At 42.4% G+C, this 21572-nt stretch overlaps 2 protein-coding genes across 4 annotated transcripts in view; one reads left to right on the top strand and one right to left on the bottom strand.

The window, feature by feature from the left end:
* Positions 1 to 3842: 3842 nt before the first annotated feature.
* On the top strand, positions 3843 to 18294 carry LOC109467196 (piwi-like protein 1). 3 transcript variants are annotated; one of them, XM_019765140.1, is made up of 16 exons: positions 3843 to 4037; positions 4641 to 4846; positions 5799 to 5993; positions 6559 to 6733; positions 7371 to 7437; positions 8096 to 8213; positions 9612 to 9726; positions 10464 to 10580; positions 10727 to 10797; positions 11224 to 11299; positions 12057 to 12257; positions 12881 to 13055; positions 14073 to 14226; positions 15277 to 15402; positions 16121 to 16268; positions 16493 to 18292. In XM_019765140.1, the coding sequence occupies exons 1-16, from the start codon at positions 3951 to 3953 to the stop codon at positions 16607 to 16609; spliced, it is 2148 nt and encodes a 715-aa protein (XP_019620699.1). In that variant the 5' UTR covers positions 3843 to 3950; the 3' UTR covers positions 16610 to 18292. The 3 variants fall into 3 exon arrangements, with proteins under 3 accessions (XP_019620699.1, XP_019620700.1, XP_019620701.1); XM_019765141.1 differs by lacking the exons at positions 3843 to 4037; positions 4641 to 4846; positions 10727 to 10797 and adding an exon at positions 5047 to 5101 and having other exon boundaries at positions 10464 to 10651; positions 16493 to 18294; XM_019765142.1 differs by lacking the exons at positions 3843 to 4037; positions 4641 to 4846; positions 10727 to 10797 and adding an exon at positions 5235 to 5247 and having other exon boundaries at positions 10464 to 10651; positions 16493 to 18293.
* Positions 18295 to 19026: 732 nt separating this feature from the next.
* LOC109467199 (protein rogdi homolog) overlaps positions 19027 to 21572 on the bottom strand; it is an 8579-nt gene continuing 6033 nt past the window's right edge. The window contains exons 11-12 of the mRNA XM_019765144.1: positions 20457 to 20583; positions 19027 to 19837 (exon numbers count right to left, since the gene is read on the bottom strand). Coding sequence (XP_019620703.1) covers positions 19805 to 19837; positions 20457 to 20583 — 160 coding nt within the window. The 3' untranslated portion in view covers positions 19027 to 19804. The remainder of the gene's footprint in view (positions 19838 to 20456; positions 20584 to 21572) is intronic.

Below are 21572 nucleotides of genomic sequence, written 5' to 3'. Positions count from 1 at the left end.
TTTCAGAAAAAATATGAAGCGACAGGGCGAAAAAAATAAAATAAAAACAGGTCTAGGCATCCTATTATAGGCTTAAATGCTACGAAATGAGCCATGAAGTCAACACAAAAGGCTGGGTTAAAATTTAAACATTGAATTTTGAACTTTTAATCAAACCACTGCAATGATAGATGGGAAAACTGTAACAACTAGGAAGAAAAGGACTTTCCTCAACTGTTGAGGGCAAAACATGAGCATTTTTCAGTTGATTCAGAACCAGAATCTTTTTTTTTTTTTTGCAAATCAGAAAAAAACGAAGAGGCGAATCCGAGAACCAACAAATTAAATTGGTGTGGCCTTATTTTAACTAATAATACTAACGTATTCGTACAATGTTAAGATTATTTAAAAAAGGTTTTAAAAATAATCAATGTTGCAATGATAAATTCCATCCAGCACTCAATGTTTGATAATCATGTCATTGTTTTAAATCATGCAATTGATTGATTTGTTACATAGGTTAGTCTGGTTTTGTTGTTTGCCATACATTGTACTAGTATCTGTTACAATTGTTGTGCAATAAAGTTCTATCTTCCTAAAATGTTGATTGTGTTATTTGTAATAATTGCAAGATGTTTATAAATTTGTGTTTGTGCAAAACGTTAATCAATTCAAATCTATGGAATCGTAGGAATTCAGAAGCCCAAAAATGTCTGATATTATTTTTAAAGAAAATTATTTTCTTATGTTTAAATGCAAATCAGTTGGTTATTTTCAGTTAGTTCAGTTATTTTGATTCCTAGATACTTTTACTACTACACTTTCTTGTCTAATTAAAAAGAAAAATGACCAAAATCACAAGAAATGAGCGCATTGTACATTTCGCAATCAATCAATATTATCAATAAATCAATTACAGCGGCTGTCAAACTTCCATCCAATCAGAGCGCCCCTTTCTTTTTTCTGAGAACTAAGGTCTCCGCTGATTGGTTCGCGTCGTCAGACCAAATAAGGGACTCCCGCCTTGCTCAGAACCGTAGTGACACGAGAGAGTGGTTGGATGGATCCTTGAAAACTCGGCCATTTTCAGCTGAAAAAACAGCGAAAACAAGAGCCAAAGGTAAATATTTACATCGATATTGTTACTTGAACATGTTGTGTAGGTTTCGATCTTCCTAAGACTAGATTTTGGGCGATTTTAGAGCCAGAAAAGAACGTTTTTTAAAATTTCTTTGCAACCTCGCTGTTTTGCCCCGATGACATTGACATGCAAAACTGATTATTTACGACCTGATTTCTGCAAAAAAATGTCATCCACAAGCGATGTCTTGTCGTGTGTATTTTTCTTAGACATTCCCAACGATTGCCAAGTACAACTGGAGCAATTTTGAGGCCGAATTTCGTCTCTGTAAACGTAAAAATGAGGCTGGCAGAACGCTAGAGTTGAACTCTCTGGAGAGATAGTTGCCCGCCCTTCGCATAGCACGCGGTCCCAGATTTTGCTCCTCAAACTAGAATATCTCTCTTTTTTCGACATTTTTATACCCTTTCCTTGGCATATAGTACTACTAAAAAAGTCTATTTTGTTGTCAACGTGCATGTGTGGACTGTTAGGCAGCATTTGATGGATTTTTGCCCAACATGTGGTCTTGACAGTTTTTGAAATCCAAGATGCCAAAATGGCCACTTCGCAAGGAGGCATCGTGTTGTTGTTTTTGAGTCTGGCCTGTTGATCTGGATGTGAACTTTCTTTTTATGTGTGCAAAATTATGCATAGTATTTCTTTATTCACGAATGAAAATCTTACATCTGTGAATTTTGTTCAGCATGCAAAGAAATATGTTGTCTCCTGGAGTGTTGTTTTTATTTTAGCCACATACAGAACTTCCAACAACACTGTATAGCTGAAATTTTCGTGTCTAAATTTTTAGGGAGTTCTGATTTTTCTCGTCTCTTGCTAAATAATGTTTCACCACAAAATCTTTCAACAACAAATTCCCCTTTCTTTTAAAAACATCTGGACGGAATTATGCACATAAAACTGTTGGAATGCCTTTGTGGCATTTCTCACAAATTAGCATGTCAAAAGTCCTTCCTGTGCTTTACACACAAGTGTGAAACGATGTCTGGACATGAACTGAGAAATATTTCCGTCTCAGATAACTGAAACAAATGTACTAATCTCCAAGCAGAAGTTCAGGTTTCTGCTTACAAGTTTTTAGCGTGTTTTTTATGTGCGTTTTAATTTTAATCGTGATTTCTTTGTAGCACTGGCATCAATTTTTACGCCAGCCCATATGGGGAGGCAACTGCCTGAGTGATAAATTCTTGGGCACCAAAACATAAAAATTGCTTGCAGATTAGCTGATGCATGTTTGATTTTTATATTCCAGTGCCGAAACTGTAATTTCTAAACAGTTAGCAGGAGAAACCAGGTATAAAAGATGTCCCAACAGCCCCCATCAGGACGTGCCCGTGGGAGGGCCCGTGGACGAGCTCGTGGTGCGGTAGAGGAACCCCCACGCCGCCCGGGCGCCGGAGCAGCCCCCTCGGCGGCACCACCACCGCCTGTCGCCGCCGCGCCGCCCGCAGAAGCCCCGGCTCCGGCAGCTAGCGGCCGGGGTCGGCAGAGGGGAGGGGTGACAGCTAGGGCTCCAGGAGGTTAGTAGATAATTTGTTTGTTGTCAGTTTTTACTCCACTTGGAAGATCACTACCTTTGTAGTAAGATATCCACAAAACCCACTTAAAGTTTATGCAGAAATTGTCTAAATTATTCAGTATCCACTGTTCACAGAATGTAAAAAATTGGTTCTTAAAATCTGAATCTATACCCGTGGCATATGAAAAATTGCATGTTCGCAAACATTCAACATGCAATTTGAAAAATACATGCAAAATTACTTGTTTACTATTATAGAGTCAATAGTAAACTCAAAATCTCTTAAACACCATTGAACCCCTAGCCTGATTTTTTTGCAGTTTAGTTTTTCTTCTGCAATATTGAAAATGTTTCTTCAAAATGCAGCAGTGTTCTAGCCAGGATTTTTTCACAGCATAGGGGTCAGGTACAGAAGAGCAACTTTCGTGGCGCAAATCACGCTTTGAGCCGAAAAATTTTGAAAGTCATAACCCCCTGAGACACTACTTCTAGGGGGTCAAAATCATGCCCTATGCTAAAAAGACCTGGCTAGAACACTGTGCAGACTGCAGGCAGGTAGACTTTAGTGTATTACATGTATTTCTAGCTCCCCCAACGTCCCAGCTGGAGGCCCTGTCCCTGGGAGAGAAGGGCGCGGGCGCGGCGCCTGCAGCCCAGCCCTTCGGACGGCGCCGGAGGGGCGATGTCGTCATCGAAGAGCCGCACACTCGACCAGCTCACATCCAGGACAAGAAAGGTGCGTAACTGTTTTTCAGGACAGTTTTCTAGGCTATAAGTTCATCTGTGCTAGTAGAAGTCATTATGAAGCCGTTTATACTGTACTTCCCAACGGAAAAGATTGGACTTGCCCAAATTTTTGACTGTGCAATTCTAGCCTTTGTCAAGGAATGAGCAATCCACTGCTGTGTTTTGTTTAAGAGTAATAATAATGAGTATGTATTACTAAGTTGTTCTGTTTTTCTGTTACAGGCATGAGTGTGATCTTCTGGTAAAATAAACTGCCTAACTGGAAAAATGACATGAAGTTCTAGAAAAGAATGAATTTTTGAACACCCCAATCCTTGGGTGGTACTTGAGTTGAGGGCATGGCTGTTTCTTGTACTTTTCCGAGCTGGTACTAGGTACTAAGTAGTTGGTACGTCCTCCAGTTTCTGTGTAAACACCCCTTCTCCCCCCCCTCCAGGCTCCACAGGCCACCCTGTGCCTCTTGTGACCAACTTTTTCCGTGTGAGCTCGACCCCCTCTTGGGCGCTTTACCAGTACAACGTGAGCTTTGCGCCGGAGATTGACTACCGTGGCGTGCGATTCTCCATGGTGAAGGAACACATCGAGCTGATCGGAGAAACCTACGCCTTCGACGGGATGATCCTGTTCCTGCCCAAACGTCTGCAGGAGAAGGTCGGTTCTCTTTCTTCTTCTTCCTCTTTGTCAGTTTGCATGATGTCGAACTTCATTAGGTTGAAGACTACATGGTCACGTAGAAGGTGGAACAAATGACACAGAGTCTGGTTTGGCAAATAATCTACTCTTTAAATTCATTTCTTTACATTTTCGTCTTTTTCGTTTGATTTTAGCATTCTATGACATTGGGATGGTTTTCCTTTTTTTTTTCAACTTCCGGTATATATTTGCTCATTTTGCAACTGTTTTGTACCATTTACAGTATGGTTGAAAACTTTTTTCGGTATAGTATGGTTGGTTTGCTGTTTCTTCGTTACTAAGGCTTGAAATCCTTTTTTCTTACATACCTGCTTTGTTTATTGTTTATTTGAAGGATCTCTGGAGTCTTAAAAACAACTTTGGCGCAACTAATATCAGAAGTCATCACCTGTTTCAGACACCTGATTGATTTCTTCCAACTTTACTCCGATGCCCTTCAGGCCAATAGGCTAATTTTCCAGGGCTCATATAGAAATAAAAACACATAATCAACAGACTGAATTATTGAATTATTGATTGCTTGACTGACTGATTGATTGACTGATGTATTGACATTTCCAGGAGACCGTTCTGTTCTCCAAGCGGCGTAACGACGGGGCGGACATTAAGATCACGATCACGCTGACAAACGAGCTGCCGCCGACCTCGCCGACCTGCATCCAGCTGTACAACATCCTGTTCCGCAAGGCCCTGCACGAGATCGGGATGCAGCAGATCGGCCGCAACAACTACAACCCCGACATGGCAGCTTACGTGCCGCAGCACAAGTAAGGCTTTAGTTACAACCCCGACATGGCGGCTTACATGCCGCAGCACAAGTAAGGCTTTAGTTACAACCCCGACATGGCCGCATACGTGCCGCAGCACAAGTAAGGCTTTAGTTACAACCCTGACATGGCCGCTTACGTGCCGCAGCACAAGTAAGGCTTTAGTTACAACCCCGACATGGCCGCTTACGTGCCGCAGCACAAGTAAGGCTTTAGTTACAACCCCGACATGGCCGCTTACGTGCCGCAGCACAAGTAAGGCTTTATTTACCCACATGTAACCCCGCATACGTGCCACAGCAGTTATATAATATTATAAACTTTCATTCATTCGTTCAACCCTTCATTCAGTAAGGTTTCACTAACAACCCCGACATGGCCACTTATGTGCCGCAGCACAAGTAAGTCTTCAAACCAGGGCTCAAAGTACTGTTTTCTGCATACCTGCACTACACATACCTGCATACCTGCAACTTACCTGCGCTTGACCAACTTTAGCCCCACCAGGGACCTCCCTAAACAATGGAGCAGTGGAGCTCCTCCACCCAGTCCTTATCTCAGCTCCACCCTGTTAATTTTCAAAACTAGTGTTTTTACACCCTTTTCCAGGGTTCTTTGGTCAAATTTACCGATATTTCGCACCCTCCTACATTCTGTCCTAAATTTCTGGGGAGATCCCTGCCCACTGCTTGAAAAGTACATCTGATAAAGTATGCATCAAACTACAAACAGTCAAGAAAACATATTCATTCTTTACTTCGGTGGCGCATCAGTACACGTTAATGGCAGGACAAATGCCATTCCGGCTAAAAAATCACAACTGTTCGTGTCTGAACCCATGTGACCCGGCAGCTGGTTCCATCCTCTTATTGTGAATGGTAAAAGATAAATTGGACACAATTTTTGTGTGCAAGAAATAATCTGGGGGCTATTTTTCCTTCTCTCCCCCCAGACTGGAGGTGTGGCCTGGTTTCGTGACCTCCATCCTTCAGTACGAGGCTAACGTGATGTTGATGGCTGACGTCTCCCACAAGATCCTCCGTACCGACACCGTCCTGGACTTTCTGTACGACCTGTACAACAAGACGCAGCACAGCTTCCACGAGAACGCCACCAAGAAACTCGTGGGAGAGATCGTGCTCACAAGGTCTGCTTCTTTACTTCTTTAAAACCTCTCCGTCTTCTTTTGTTATCCTCAAGTGAAGTGAAGCATGATTTTCTCATGTGTAGTACAAACCGTAGTTCAACTGACATGTTTAAAGTTAAAACTTTTGATCCAACACAAAGTAAATTTTCTCACCTAAAACTTTCACCTAGACTGACCCAGTGAGACTTGTCATGCGGCTTCTCTGAAGTGTGATGTCAACTATGGGTCTAGGTGAGAAAATGTGTTGGGTACAAAGTTTTAACTTTAAATACATTAGTGGAATACATTACATGCTTTCTTTCTAATACATTATACAAACCTAAGGGTAATACAATTACGTTTTAACAAATGAACCTAACTCTTTGCCCTTAGCAAACTACATGTAATATATAAATGTCAGAAAATGTTCCAAGATTGCAGTTACTCATCGAGACCTATACCTAAACTCATGTTCCCGTATCTAACATTTGTTGGAGTTTGCAGAACCACGTAGCATTTATTAGGTACACAGCTCTAATTTCAAGTCCTTACACATACCATAAAATGGTTCCGTTATTCCTCTCAGGTACAACAACAAGACGTACCGCATAGACGACATAGACTGGGAGCAGAACCCGCAGAACAAGTTTAAGATGTTTGACGGAACAGAGATGTCGTATGTGGAGTACTACGCCAAGCAGTACAACAAGACTGTCCGAGACATGGACCAACCACTGCTGGTCAGCCGGCCAAAGAAGAAGGTAAACAGCAGGGTTAAAATTCATGTTTGGGGAAAAATGAGGCTCACAATTATTATAATAATCATGATAATTACTGTCAATAGTAGAGTGGATTCATTTCTCAAGCTAATCCACATCTCACACACGCAATCATCCCTCAGTAAGACATCAGTAAGAGCCGCATAGTTCCCGTTTAGAACTTTTATTCAGCCTGTCACACAACTGGTTTCGCCTGCATACATAATAATTACTGTTCTTGGTCGTAAATTAATTATGAACTGCAATCGACAAACTGAATCAGTGCATGACTTGTCTTTGTACAGTCTGATCGCCATTTGCATGTTGCTGTGTGACTTAGATACAGCTTGCAGTCATAAACAAGGGTGCCAAGGAGACCTTAACAATTGTATGTAATGTGTCAAAATTAAAGGCCCCAGAGAACTAAACAGACATCTGTGCATTTATGAAGCATTGTAAGACATCTTTTGTATATGTTTCGGGGCCTGCATGATCTGAAAAATTTTGATGAACCCAAAATCTACAGCTTGCTTCAACAAAAAACTGCTAATTGCAATGTTGCTGGCAACAGGAAGAACGTATTACATGTTAAGTCAATCCACCTTTCTGAAGTTTGTTTTTTTGTTTTTGTTGTTTCCAGGTGCAGAAGGGAGGCAAGCCTATGGAGGGTCCGCTCTACCTCCTGCCTGAACTCTGTACCCTGACAGGTTGGATTAGAAATCATTCACTGTACTTAACCCTAACTCTGCTCTCTGACCATTACATCACATTTGTGTGTTGGTTTGGATTTGAGTTCATGACCAGTAGTTGCCAAAGTTTGAGTGCAGACCATAATGCTGTATATGCCTAAGTTGTTGAGGAAGGGAATGGAACGCCCAACTGGAAGTAGAAGTGTTGCATGTCTGTGTGTGTGTAAGCCTAGCTTGTTGGTGGGCATCAAACCCGACTGTAAATGTTGTATTTATCGAACCAGCTGACCACAATATTGTGTATGGGCCTGGGATTGGAACCCGTGACCCTGTGTTCCACAAGTGTGACTGGCGACAGTTAATGTTGTGTTTGTGTTCAGGCCTGGGATTAGAACCCATGACCTCGTGCTCCAAAGAAGTAAGTGCAGATACTGATATTCATGTTTATGTTTAGGTCTGGGCTTCGAACTCATGACCTCATATCTCAGAAGTGCACCAGCTGACTTTTCTTGTTTTGTATATTCAGGCCTGACGGATGAGGTTCGTGCAGACTTCCACGAGATGAAGGATGCTGACATATAATGTTGTGTTAGTGTTTAAGCCTGGGATTCGAACCCATGTCGTCGTGTCCAAGAAGCATAGATATTGACCGTTAAAATGTTGTGTTTGTGTTCAGGCCTGACGGATGAGGTCCGTGCAGACTTCCACGTGATGAAGGACATCGCCATCCACACCCGCATCACTCCCGACAAGCGCAACGAGACTCTGCAAACCTTCATCAACACTCTCAACAGGTGGGTGCCATTTGCAGGGCTTAAAAATTCATTTTGGGGAACAGGTACACTGGTTGTGCAATCAATAGGTTGTGCTTATAAACCTGCATTTCCCCTCTGGTCTCTCAGTCACTGACGAAAGCTAGTGGATACTAGTCTGATGTTTTCAAAATCATATCCAGCTGCTTGAGTAACTGCTTTTTGGCGTATCGTATTACCTGGATGTCTAACCTTCATCGACACTGGTTGCTTAGTGAAAAGGCCATAGCACACCCCTATACTCTAAGGTAGTCACACCCATATCACTCCCGACAAGCGCAATGAAACTCTGCAAACCTTCATCAACACTCTCAACAGGTGGGTGCCATTCGCAGGGCTCCAAAACTCATTTTGGGGAACAGGTGCACTGGTTGCTTGGTGAAAAATGCCATAGCACACCCCTATACTCTAAGGTAGTCACACCCGACAAGCGCAACGAAACCCTGCAAACCTTCATTAACACACTCAACAGGTGGGTGCCATTTGCAGGGCTCGAAAATTCATTTTGGGGAACAGGTGCACTGGTTGTGCAATCAATAGGTTGTGCTTATAAACCTGCATTTCCCCTCTGGTCTCTCAGTCACTGACGAAAGCTAGTGGATACTAGCTGAAACGTCTGATGTTTTCAAAATCATATCCAGTTGCTTGAGTAACTGCTTTTTGGCATATCATATTACCTGGATGTCTAACCTTCATCGACACTGGTTGCTTAGTGAAAAGGCCATGGCACACCCCTATACTCTAAGGTAGTCACTCCTGACAAGCGCAACGAAACTCTGCAAACCTTCATCAACACACTCAACAGGTGGGGACCATTCCAGGTCACAAAACACAGAAATCATCCAGGAGAGCAGAAAAATTCCAGTAGTATATGTTCCCTTAGAAGTTATTATAGAAGTCCAGAACCATTCCAGGTCACAAAACATGGAAATAATCCATCATGAAAGTTCATCTGTGTTGGTAGTTACATGTTTAGAGTTAAAACTTAAGATCCAACACAAAAAATCTCTCACCTAGAGCTTTAGACTAGTTACTCTAGATCTGGTCTTCCTTAGTAGACTGACCCAGTGAGGCTTGTCATGTGGCTTCTTGGAAATAATCCAGAAAAATTAGTATATTTTCCCTTAGAAGAGAGTACAGAAGTCCAGAAGAAGAGAGCACAGTTAGGAAGTCTAACTGCTCTGGTAACAGGGATAGGCAACATGGAAGAGGGTTTAAGTATTTGCTCCTTTTCATTTCTGTCTTTCTTTCTTGGTGATGCAACACAGCATGTCATGTGGTAGCCAGGCAGGAACAAGGCTGGTAGTGGCTACCACTGACACATACAACTGTAATAATACAAGCTATCAAAACTATACTATTCTTTCCCTGCCCTTGTAGGAATGAGAAGGTACAGAAGGACATGAAGGGCTGGGGACTGTCGTATGACAAGACTCTACTGAAGCTGGAGGGGCGTGTCATGCCGCCGGAGAAGATCTGGCAACGCAGTGGATCTGTGAGTACTCTTACTTCTATATAAAATACCAGAATGATGAAACCCCTGCCTTTTTCATGTCATTCTCGGTACAACTATAAGCCTTAGGATGTAGACTGCCAAAGGAAACATGAAAACTAGTCAAAAATTAAGAAAAACCCTCACTTAGCATTGTTTTCAGTGCAACTATGATAGGAAAATAGTGGAAACAAGACAGAGTTTATTTTTTTGTTCTTTCCACAACTACAAGGTCCAGGACGCAGACTGCCAGAGAAACATCAAAACTGGTCAAAAATTAACAAAAATCCTTATTTCTACATCGTTTTCAGTACAACAAGCCCCAGGACATAGACCACCAGGAAAATGGCAAAAACAAGGCAAAACTTGACATGTTTTTTTTTTCTGTGCCATTTTCAGTACAACTACAAGCCCCAGGATGCTGACTGGGGTAAGGAGATGCGAGGTCAGCAGCTCATCTCCTGTGTGCCCATGCAGAACTGGCTCTTCATTCTTCCCAGCCAGGAACTCTCACAATAACCTCTACCAACACAGATGAACTTTCTAGCGTAGACAAAACTTGACATGCTTTTTTTTCTGCTTCGTTTTCAGTACAACTGCAAGCCACAGGATGGAGAGCATGAAAAGGAGACAGAAGTTAGAGAAACATAAAAACTAAACCAAAAAAAACAACCCTAGGACACAGACCACAACTGAAATGACAAAAATGTGACCTGATTTTTTTTCTGTGCCATTTTCAGTACAACTACAAGCCGCAGGATGCGGACTGGGGTAAGGAGATGCGAGGCCAGCAGCTGATCTCCTGTGTCCCCATGCAGAACTGGCTCTTCATCTTTCCTCAGAGGAACTCTCCCCAGGCACAGGACTTCCTACAGGCTCTGGTCAGGGTCGGGCCTCCCATGGGGATGAACATCAACAAACCCATCATGTAAGGTCTACTCGTGTGTGTGTGTGTGTCTGTCTGTCTGTCTGTCTGTGTGTCCCAGCTAGGAACTCTCCTCAGGCACAGGACTTCCTACAGGCTCTGGTCAGGGTCGGGCCTCCCATGGGGATGAACATCAACAAACCCATCATGTAAGGTCTACTCGTGTGTGTGTGTGTGTCTGTCTGTCTGTCTGTCTGTGTGTCCCAGCTAGGAACTCTCCTCAGGCACAGGACTTCCTACAGGCTCTGGTCAGGGTCGGACCGCCCATGGGGATGAACATCAACAAACCTATCATGTAAGGTTTACCTGTCCAACCTGTACTAGTGATCACCTGTGTGTGTGTGTCTGAGTGTTTGTGTGTGTGTTTCTCTGTTTGTGTGTGTGTGTTTGTAAATGTTTCTGTCCGTGAGTGTGTTTGCTTCTGTTTGCACTGCAGCTATTGTTACCTTCTGGACAAGATCTCATCATAATATCATGAAAATACATGGAACAAAAAACGAGCAAGTACAGAGATTTATTAGAAAAAGATGCCTCTTCTCTTGATGTATGCAAACTTTATTGTTGCCCCTGTACAGGTGTGAGATCCCGGATGATCGTACGGACAACTACCTCCGCACCATGAGGGAACAGATGAACGACAAAACACAGATGGTGAGCTTATTTGAATTCTCCACTAATTTTTGTCCTCCCAACATGCAAAGAATACAGCAAAAACATAGTGCAATATACAAAAGTGTATGTGAATAAAACATTAAAAGCTTACACCTGCAACGAGTTTGGTTTCTTCTTAAGGAAATACAGCCAAGTAGTGTTCTACGGTAGTCTTTTGAGTTGCTCGATTGTAGAGGCCTTTATTCTGTGATCTAGGCCCCCTTTGCTGTGATCTGGGCCCCTGTGCTGTGAATTGGACACACTGCGCCCAAATATACCGAAAGCAAAAGATTGTGTAAAAACAGGCCAGAGGTCTTAAACCCCTTTTTTTGCCATAGCTGGTATGCTTGCTATCAGCACTCAAAAGACAGTGAGAGATTTTGTAACACAGGCTAGCAATCTTCAAACTTTTGTGTTTTCTGTAGGTTATGTGCCAGCTATCAAACCCCCTGACAGAGAGATTTTGTAACACAGACTAGTGATCTTCAAACTTTTGTGTTTTCTGTAGGTTATGTGCCAGCTATCAAACCCCCTGACAGAGAGATTTTGTAACACAGACTAGTGATCTTCAAACTTTTGTGTTTTCTGTAGGTTATGTGCCAGCTATCAAACCCCCTGACAGAGAGATTTTGTAACACAGACTAGTGATCTTCAAACTTTTGTGTTTTCTGTAGGTTATGTGCCAGCTATCAAACCCCCTGACAGAGAGATTATGTAACTCACACTAGTGATCTTCAAACTCTTAATTTCCCCACAGGTGGTGTGCCTGCTGTCCTCCCAGCGTAAGGACAGGTACGACGCCATTAAGAAGTTCTGCTGCGTGGACCACCCCGTGCCGAGCCAGGTGATCGTGAGCCGCACGCTCAACAAGAAGCAGATGCTGATGTCTGTGGCCACCAAGATCGCCCTGCAGCTGAACTGCAAACTGGGAGGGGAACTGTGGGCAGTGGAGATTCCGGTAGGTTTGGGGTATCAATGCCTTTACCTTTAAAAAAATTTTGATGCACAACATTATACAGATGAGGTTGAATGTTGTTTGCAAACCATTCTGACCTATTTTGGGTTTGCGGTATTGTCCCAGCAATTAGGCACTAGTTTGCCAAATGTCTAAGTCACCCAACTGGTGCAATAGCTCAATTGGTAGAGTGCTCGCTTTGTAATCGGGAGGTCGTGAGTTCAAACCCCGGCCGGGTCATACCAAAGAACTTCTTTCTCTGCTTAGCACTCAGCACATATGAGAAAAAGTGTGGGGAGGTCAAACACACAGCACTACCAGCGGACCAGCCCCCTGCTGTAGTGCATTGCACTACTGTGTGTCGCCCAAGGGCTACAGAAATGGATATGGGCACCACCCTACGCTCTGCATAAGATTAGCATGGGCGACCTTTCGTTTCCTAAGTCACCTGGTGACTGTATACTAGATAGAGAGGTAAAGTGTGTGATTTCTGGTTAGACATTGTGTCCTTTGAAAAGGTACTTAACACTACTTTCAGTCTGTCTGAGGGATAAGACATTAGAGTACACATCTAAACAAGAGGTACAGGTTTGATTGTATTTCCTCCTATTTTTCCCTTCCCACAGCTGAAGAGCATGATGGTTGTTGGCATCGACTGTTACCACGACTCGGCCACCAAGGGCCAGTCTATCGGCGGGGTCATCGCATCCATGAACAACTCCCTCACCCGCTGGTACTCTCGCTGTACCTTCCAGCACTCCGGACAGGAACTCATCGATGGACTGAAGGTCTGCCTGCAGGGTGAGTGGAACCAGGAGTCACGGGTTCGAAGCCCAGTCTGTACTTAGCTATGTTTTGCTTGGGAGGTTCATGGTTTGTCCAATCCGCCGCTAGCATTCGTCTGAAAGGTTGGGAATGGTGGGCATGGTTTTGATTTTGTCGGGAACTTGGGCAGGGATTGGAGTTGTGCAGGAGGTCGTGGGTTCAAAACCCGGTCTGTAGGTAACCATCTCATGAACAACTCCCTGACCCGCTGGTACTCCCGCTGCACCTTCCAGCACTCCGGACAGGAGCTGATCGATGGGCTCAAGGTCTGCCTGCAGGGTGAGTGGAACCAGGAGTCACGGGTTCGAAGCCCAGTCTGTACTTTTTACTTGGGAGGTTCATGGTTTGTCCAAGCCGCCGCTAGCATTCGTCTGAAAGGTTGGGAATGGTGGGCATGGTTTTGATTTTGTCGGGAACTTGGGCAGGGATTGGAGTTGTGCAGGAGGTCGTGGGTTCAAATCCCGGTCTGTAGGTAACCATCTCATGAACAACTCCCTCACCCGCTGGTACTCTCGCTGTACCTTCCAGCACTCTGGACAGGAGCTGATCGATGGGCTCAAGGTTTGCCTGCAGGTTGAGTGGAACCGGGAGTCACGGGTTCAAATCCCACTATTTTAACCTAATTTTGATTGCTAAGAAAGTACCTGGAAGGTTCATATTTCAAGCCCCAGGTTCCAAGCTAACATCTTTGGCATGGAAAGGAGTTAAAGAAGAAAGTATATTACTTGGAGACAGCTGGTTGGAATCCTGATTTCAATTACTTAACCTGGAGTGATCGAGGTCCTCCCCTTTCTTTCTTAATTCAAATTGGAACGGCAATACGTGTGGAGCACTAGGCAGCAAATTACACATTACAAACATTACACTCAACATTAGATGCAAACAAAAATTTACGTCTTGATACTTAATAGTTGTACAATGAAAACAGTAGCATTGCAAAAAACTACAGCCTAAATCAAATGGTCAACAGATACGTCCTCCCCTCCTTTACAGCCGCGCTGAAGAAGTTCTACGAGTTGAACTCTAACCTGCCGGACCGCGTGATCTTCTACCGTGACGGGGTTGGTGATGGACAGCTGGGCGCAGTCGTGGAACACGAGATTCCGCAGGTCCTCGACACCTTCAAGAACCTCGGCGCTGACTACAAGTGAGGGTTCTACCCATTCTTTTGTTTATTGTTAGGCCACACTGATTTAATTATATGGATGACATCCTCACACCCATGTTCTTAAAAAAGATATATCATCTCCCAGCACCCAGGCTGCCATAGCTCTAAAGGCGAGTATGTGCCGGCTTGTAATAGTCGCTATGTAGTACTGCAAATTCACAATACCAGCTTTGTTTAGCAGCATTTTTGGGGGCTGGTATTTCTTTATTCGCCAGCATGTACTAGTTGGGGGTCTTCAGAGGATGTTATCCGTAAAATTAAGTCAGTGTGGCCTTACAGTCGTGTAGCACGAGATTCCGCAGGTCCTCTACACCTTCAAGAACCTCGGCGCAGACTACAAGTGAGTCACTCTCCTCTTCTTTGAGGGCCTGCATGGGGGTTAGTGATTACGAATTACGTACCCCAAATTTTTGCCACCGATTACAAATTACGTTGAATTCTCAGAGCTGATTACGTGTTTCGGCTAATGTACTGATTACGAATTACGATGATTTGAGACGGCTGCCTATGGATTATGAAGACTACTAAGGCCTGATAACACCTTACGAAAAAGGGCATGCAGGTCCTCTTCTTTGCTTTATGTTAGGCCCCACCTCCTCTTTTGTTCATTGTCGTTTACTCACGGGCAATTTGTTGAAAGGACAGAAGTTATCTCTGTAGAGTTTGAATATCAATTAGTACCTGGATGTGTAACCTTCCTTAACATGTCAAAGTAATTTTATTATCTATTTATTATTGGTGATAGTTGTCATTACTTATTTCTTTTGATCATCTCTTGTGACATTTCCAAAGGAGCTGCACAATAAATAAAAATAAAATTAATAGAAAGTTGAACTGATGTATGCAAAGGTGAGTAAATTCTGAAGGATTCATGACTCTTTTCTCCCTCCTTTAGCCCGAAGGTTGAGTGGATCCTGGTGAAGAAGAGAATCAACACCTGATAAAGTCAACAAGATGTACAAGAAAGTTGAATCATGGTGAAAGTAGGTTGATATTAAACGTTTAACGCCTTTTTTCTCGCTCCCGTAGGCCCAAGGTTGCATGGATCGTGGTGAAGAAGAGAATCAACACCCGATTCTTCGCGCAGGCTGGCCGCGGACTCCAGAATCCAGCCCCTGGGACCGTGGTGGATACCGAGGTCACACGCCCTGAGTGGTAAGGTCTTTCACAGCACGTTGGCAGAACGTACTGCACCTGCGCGAAACCTGTACTGTATTGTGCATAGCACCTCGGCAGAACAGTTAATATAAGGTCCTATCTGTGCATAGAAGGTTAATATCCTGTCTGTAGTTTCCTAAAGTTTTGCCGGAAAAGATACCATCTGCAACATAACAGGCAAAATTCTGATGCAACGTTGATCCAAAATCCAAGAAAAAACGTGAAAAATCAGGGTTTCTGGGACCATGGTGGACACCGAGGTCACCCGCCCTGAGTGGTAAGATGTATTTGTTTTTATTTGTTTATTTATTTATTTGCACAGAAAACATAAAGGGAAGGAAATATATACTTTGTAAAATGCAACATAGTGCTGGAGCAAGGGTGAAGCCTGAAAGGTTTATAAGAAGCCCTTTTTCAAACCAACTTATGATCATTATGCAGTTAAAACGATTGAAGAAAACACTGATATAACAAGTCTGATACAGTAATTTCAGTTTTTGTGGATAGTGGAATAGATAATACATTAAATGTACAGTAATGAATAATAAGTGACCAAGCTGTGAGTATTTTCTGTTGCTTTCTTCAGGTATGACTTCCTCCTCGTGTCCCAACACCCTACACTGGTTGAAACTGAAAGACAGCATTATGGTGATCTATGCTAGCTTCAACACCAAGGTTTAAATCTGTGCATCTGTTCTCTTGTCTTCCCTTTCAGGTATGACTTCTTCCTGGTGTCTCAGTCTGTGCGCCAGGGAACGGTCACTCCCTGCCACTACAACGTGGTGTGGGACACCTCCGGCCTCAAGCCTGACCACATGCAGAGGCTCACCTACAAGCTCTGCCACCTCTACTACAACTGGCCCGTAAGTGTGTGTGTGAGTCTGTCTGTCTGTCTGTCTGTGCATGTGTGGAGTGTGTGTGTGTGTGTGTGTGTGGGTGGGTGGGTGGGTGCGCACCCGCAGAGTTGAGTGCCGCTAGTTTTTCTGTGCCAATGGAAGGGTTGCAAAGCAGTAGGGGTAAGGGGGTGAAGTCTGCCATCTCTATTTACCTTGTTGTAACATTTTATGTTTTTAATTGTGCATTTCAGGGCACCATCCGAGTGCCTGCCCCGTGCCAGTACGCGCACAAGCTTGCCTTCCTGGTGGGACAGAGCATCCACAAGGACCCCTCACTCAACCTGGCCGACCGCCTCTACTTCCTGTAGGTCACAGGTCACGACCCAGGTCAGGGGTCAACCTGGCATCTACTTCCTGTAGGTCAAAGGTCACAACCTGGGTCATGGGTCATGGGTCAGAGTTGAGAGCCAGACAACCAGGTGGCAGGAAGAGCCACGCAGGCAGCTGATGTTCCTGTTCGCGTTGTTTTGTAGAGAGTTCTGTAGTGTTAGGATGGTCCGTTGACCATTAGTAATCATGTATACCTGCCAAAGAAACGTTGTTGGTGCTTAACTAGAGAAGGCACGTTTGTGCCGTTTAGAGAAGGCGACGCAGAAAAGTTACTAACCAAGGGAGACTTGTTGATAACAGTTTAAGCAGTGGATAGTGCACAGATCGAACAAAACATACAGAGGTTCAGAGGTATGTCTTTGAAACTTGATTTGAAATTCCCAGTGCCTTTTAAGTCCTATGGAGACAAGTGTTCCTTTTTTTTTCTTCTTAAGTTCACTCTGATTTGTTTAAGTTCAAATTGCTACCAGCTCCTTTCTGTGCATGTGAGGAAAGGAAAAACTTCAAAACCTCAACATGAAAAAGCAGCAGGTAAAATTTCTATGCAGACATGCTTTCAATAACTGTTAGTCTCTCCAATAAGTTGCATAAATCCCTTTTTGTTTGCAAGAAGAAAATTGGCAGGAACCAAGTACTTTTTTTCACTTCTAGAGATATGATAGCATATTTCTTGGTTTACCTTCTCCCTGCTGCCTCACCCCATAACCAATACAAGTTTGGTGCCAAACAGCTACCCTAGAAGGCTGAAAGTTAAAGCTGTAGCATTCCAAGATTTCTTTCTTATTTCTTTTTGCCACAAGGCTACAAAATGAAGGTTGGTGAGCATCTTTAATTTGTTTTAAGCAGAGTTGAACAAGGAAGTGCCTAAAAAAGAAAAAAAATTAACGAAAGTACAAACTAGTATTCCATTGATTGTCCAACATTTTTGTTGACTTTTTGTCTCCGTAAGCCAGTTAACACATATTCATTTTTTGTTCTTTCTTTAAACAGAAAAAAATTACAAAACTACAAACTGCAGAGTATTCCACACCATGATAAAGAGGATGTCTAACATTTTTGTTGACTTTTTGTCTCCCTAAACCAGTTCACCCATAATCGTTTTTCTTTTGTTAGACAGATGATTGGACAACGTTGATGTCTATTTGACGAGGCTCACAAGTATTCTTGATTTCGCCAAACCCTTACATTCCAAAGGCAGTTTGTACTTAAGAGCAAATACACTATTGAACACTTTTGGGACCAAGCAGTTTGCTGGTTATGCAAGTAGTGGATTTTCATATCTTGAGGGAGTAACTTCTTCATTCTTTAGAAGCCTGTTTTCAGAATGCCAAAAAACAGTTACCAAGCAGCAGCTACTACTGTTTTCAGAATGTTGACTGAGTAGTTATTGGAGCTAAAAAGACCGCAATCCTTTGTTGATGTGTGCGGAAGAAAAGACACAAGATAGCAGGGAGAGAATCTGGCAGATTTCCTTCACATTTTCTTTTGTTTCTATGATCAGACAGCCACAACATGGAAGCAAAGGCTGGCATATTTTCTGTATTTGTTCTGTACCTTAGACTAGTTTTCTCTTTTTGTTTGTTTGTTTGAAGAAGGAAAGATATATCTAAAGGGACCAAAGTGAAGAGATCATAAAACAACATATATTTTGTATTACTACTTTTCTTTATTAAAAGTTTTCATGACATATGGCTCCTGACTCTTCCATTTTTGTTTATTTTTGACTCTACCTTATACCCTTGCATCTAGTCTATGAAGTACATGCCTATCTATACAAATATCAATGTTATAAGCAAAGGTCTTTACTTTTAAAGGATCACCACAATACTTTCTGTCATGCCTAAATAACAGTACAGAGTATCTTTTTCACAGTCTAGTTACCCTGGAATCCAAACTCGCTGTCCGGGCCGCAAAAGCCCTTCGCCCGCTGGTGTAAATTACCGCTACGGGGGAGTCTAGCCCGGGGGGAGGTTGGCTGGCCGGACCAACGAGTTCTAGGGCCAGCCAACTCCCATCGGGCTCAACTCCCCCGTAGCGGTAATTTAGGCAGGCGGGCGAAGGGCTCTCGGCTGCCGAAGGAAAAAGGCTAACGGCCCGATACTAGTTTGGCATCCAGGGTACAGTCTAGTCTGATAGTTTCAGTCATACAGTTCTTACACATGTACATACATGTCTAACTATGAGAAATATATACTTGGATATGATACAAAATATACACTACAGAGAATGATTTAATCTTCAATCTTTTCGATTTTTTTCTAGTGTTGCGGTGAGAAAATCTAGATGGTACCTAGGCTAGATGACTATTGAGAAATACCATAAAATGTTAATATATGTTTGACAGTTTGGCCAATAAAGAACAAAATCATTGGTTTTCTCAGCTAAAAAGAAAACCTAATTATATAATAAATTCTACATCATGTTTATACACTTCCTGATGAGTGTATTTTGAAACCAGATCACAAGAACTACAAAGTTGCACTACCTAGCTTGCACTATCTCAGTCACATGTAGTAATTTTAGATTGCCCTACAACTACTTAATAATTCACCAGTGCACCTACTTCAACTATAGTCACAACATTTTCCCACTGTTACTCTGAGAAGGCAGACATTTCAAAGAACAAATATATATATACTGTGTATCTATAGGTAACATAGATAAAGCACTAAGTCCTTACAATAATGCACACAATTTTGTGACAATGTATATACATGTATATATGTCTGTGAGGAATGTTTTGTACATCTATAGTTACTGTATACTACATGTATACTGTCTTCACAATAATCAAAGACTAAAACACAAAAAGTCGTGTATAAAAAAAGACTGACATTTTGGCCATGTGACACAAGGAACATCACAGGCACTAACACTTAAAATCTTTCTTTAGAATTCATGGAAGCACTTTAAGATACGAAAAAGGTTTGCTTTCCTAACTTTGCATTCAAAATCAAGATTTTGCTGTGAAAAGTCACGTTGGCAAACTTTGAAAAGTGCAAAAAATGCAAGATAGCTTTCCACATAAATAAATGTACAAAAAGGGCATACATGTAAATATTACTAACATTGTCAAGTTGCAAACAAGGTGGACAAAAAAACTGAAGATATTGCACCAGGTTTTGAAATATGGTGACTTCCACAGCACAAGTGCATGATGGGATACCTCTTCTTCAGTCTTTCCAGTACTGCTGAAATACCGTAATCTGCGGGAGCGAACGTAGGGACATGTTTTTTTATGTGTCGATATTTACCACAATGTATTGTGGAAGGATTGACAAAAGAGTTAACTGTCATACATACATGTATTTTTGAGATGTCAACCCTGAAACCAGACTGTAAGGTTTGAACCAAAAGGTTATACCGGCTATACAGATACACCAGGAAGGACCCCTACTTTTTGGTAAGTGCGATGGGATCTTTAACGTGCTCAAGGTGTGTCTCTCCTCAAACATGGGACATTTGGCTTTACGTCCTATCCAAGAAGACATCCCTAACCAAAGATAGGTACTAGTATTCATTTTCCCTGAGTCTAGAGAGGAGAAGGGTTTTAAGTGTCTTTTCCAAGGACACAACACTGCAGGAGCCTGCCAGGAATCGTTTCAAACCAATTCGTGATAAACGAATTGACTTATATTATGGAAAGGACTACCAACAACTACTCTCGACCCCATGATATGCCTCTCAGAATGTAGGAAATTGCATTTTTAAAGGCTTAGAAATAAATGTACAAAATTTGCCCCCAGACCCCCCCTAGATTGTAAGCACTCTCCCCCTAGGTCTGATCTGGAACCTGGGCTGACGGAGAAAAAAATTTGAACTGACCTTATCCTTGAGTTGTTGACAGAGCTGAAGCCCGACTGTGAAGTAGGTGATGACATCGTTCAGCCACGGTACGGCCACCTCCACCTTGTTAGCCTGCACCACCTCGTACTTCTGACTACTCAGCTCACTGCACGGGTACATGGGCAAAAATGAATGTATTTCCATATAACAGTAATAAGCTTTATAGGGGTGTCAGAACATGGAACCTTCCTTACACCTCCAATTTGTTCGCCTGCACTACCTCGTACTTCTGACTACTCAGCTCACTACATGGGTACATGGGCAAAGATTTCTTCTAGATATCTGTGAAAACCAAAGTAAGGCCTAGGAAAAAACTTTCCTGATTCGGTCCTTAAAAAATTTGTGTCAGTAGGTACTGTAGGGATTATCCTTTTTTACATTTCAGCGCATGCGCGCTGAAATGTAATAAGACGGAATCTATCCTTCTTTGTTTCTTTCTTTCTTTGGTAGTTTGGTAACTCTGCAGGCCATGCAATACCTGTTTACTTCTTTCCGTTTTGTGGGATATGCAATAGACTTGCTGCAATTTTAATCCATGTTCTTTACAAAAAGAAACTTTATGTAGTAACAGTCTCATCTAGTGACATACCATTGATTGAAGTACGGTTACATAAGTTTTTATGCGCTAATTTATTGATCGTACTACAAATCTAAAGATGATTGCATAAATTATGTTAATGACAGCAATAATGCCGCCTGTCGCTAGATGTCGTTGTTGCATGTCCTGGCGAAGTTTCTCTATTATGTTTGCACTTTTATGTTTTCCTGTTGCATTGTTCTTACTCAGGAATGTCAATACGTTTGATACTTACTCTTTTTAAAAACGGGCTTTCATGTTCAATCATAATTCGCTCGGACCTGCCCAATTTTCTCGGATGGCTATATATAGTATGTTATTTAGGCTGCTTGACAATGACATAATGAGATAGCTCAACGAGTAGAGTTGCTAAACGGGTGGCGTGCACGTGGCGGGGTCTGGACATTGAGAGTTCGATCCCCGGTGAGGAACTTTTTTTTTAATTTTCTTTTTTTTAATATTTTTTTTTTAAATTTTCTTTTTTATATATATTTTTTATTTTCTTTTTTATTTTTCGT

The sequence above is a fragment of the Branchiostoma belcheri genome, unplaced genomic scaffold, assembly GCF_001625305.1.
Source record: "Branchiostoma belcheri isolate BF01 breed outbred unplaced genomic scaffold, Haploidv18h27 scaffold178, whole genome shotgun sequence".
Taxonomy (NCBI): Eukaryota; Metazoa; Chordata; class Leptocardii; order Amphioxiformes; family Branchiostomatidae; genus Branchiostoma; species Branchiostoma belcheri.
This window is presented reverse-complemented; position numbering and strand designations above follow the sequence as displayed.

Bases quoted from the DNA above. Each gene is read 5' to 3' on its own strand.
- LOC109467196 (XM_019765140.1), top strand. From the start codon at position 3,951: ATGGTGAAGGAACACATCGAGCTGATCGGAGAAACCTACGCCTTCGAC. The intron at 4,847-5,798 runs GTAAGGCTTTAG...CTCTCCCCCCAG, and splicing joins GCTTACGTGCCGCAGCACAA to ACTGGAGGTGTGGCCTGGTT. The intron at 9,727-10,463 runs GTGAGTACTCTT...TGCCATTTTCAG, and splicing joins TCTGGCAACGCAGTGGATCT to TACAACTACAAGCCGCAGGA.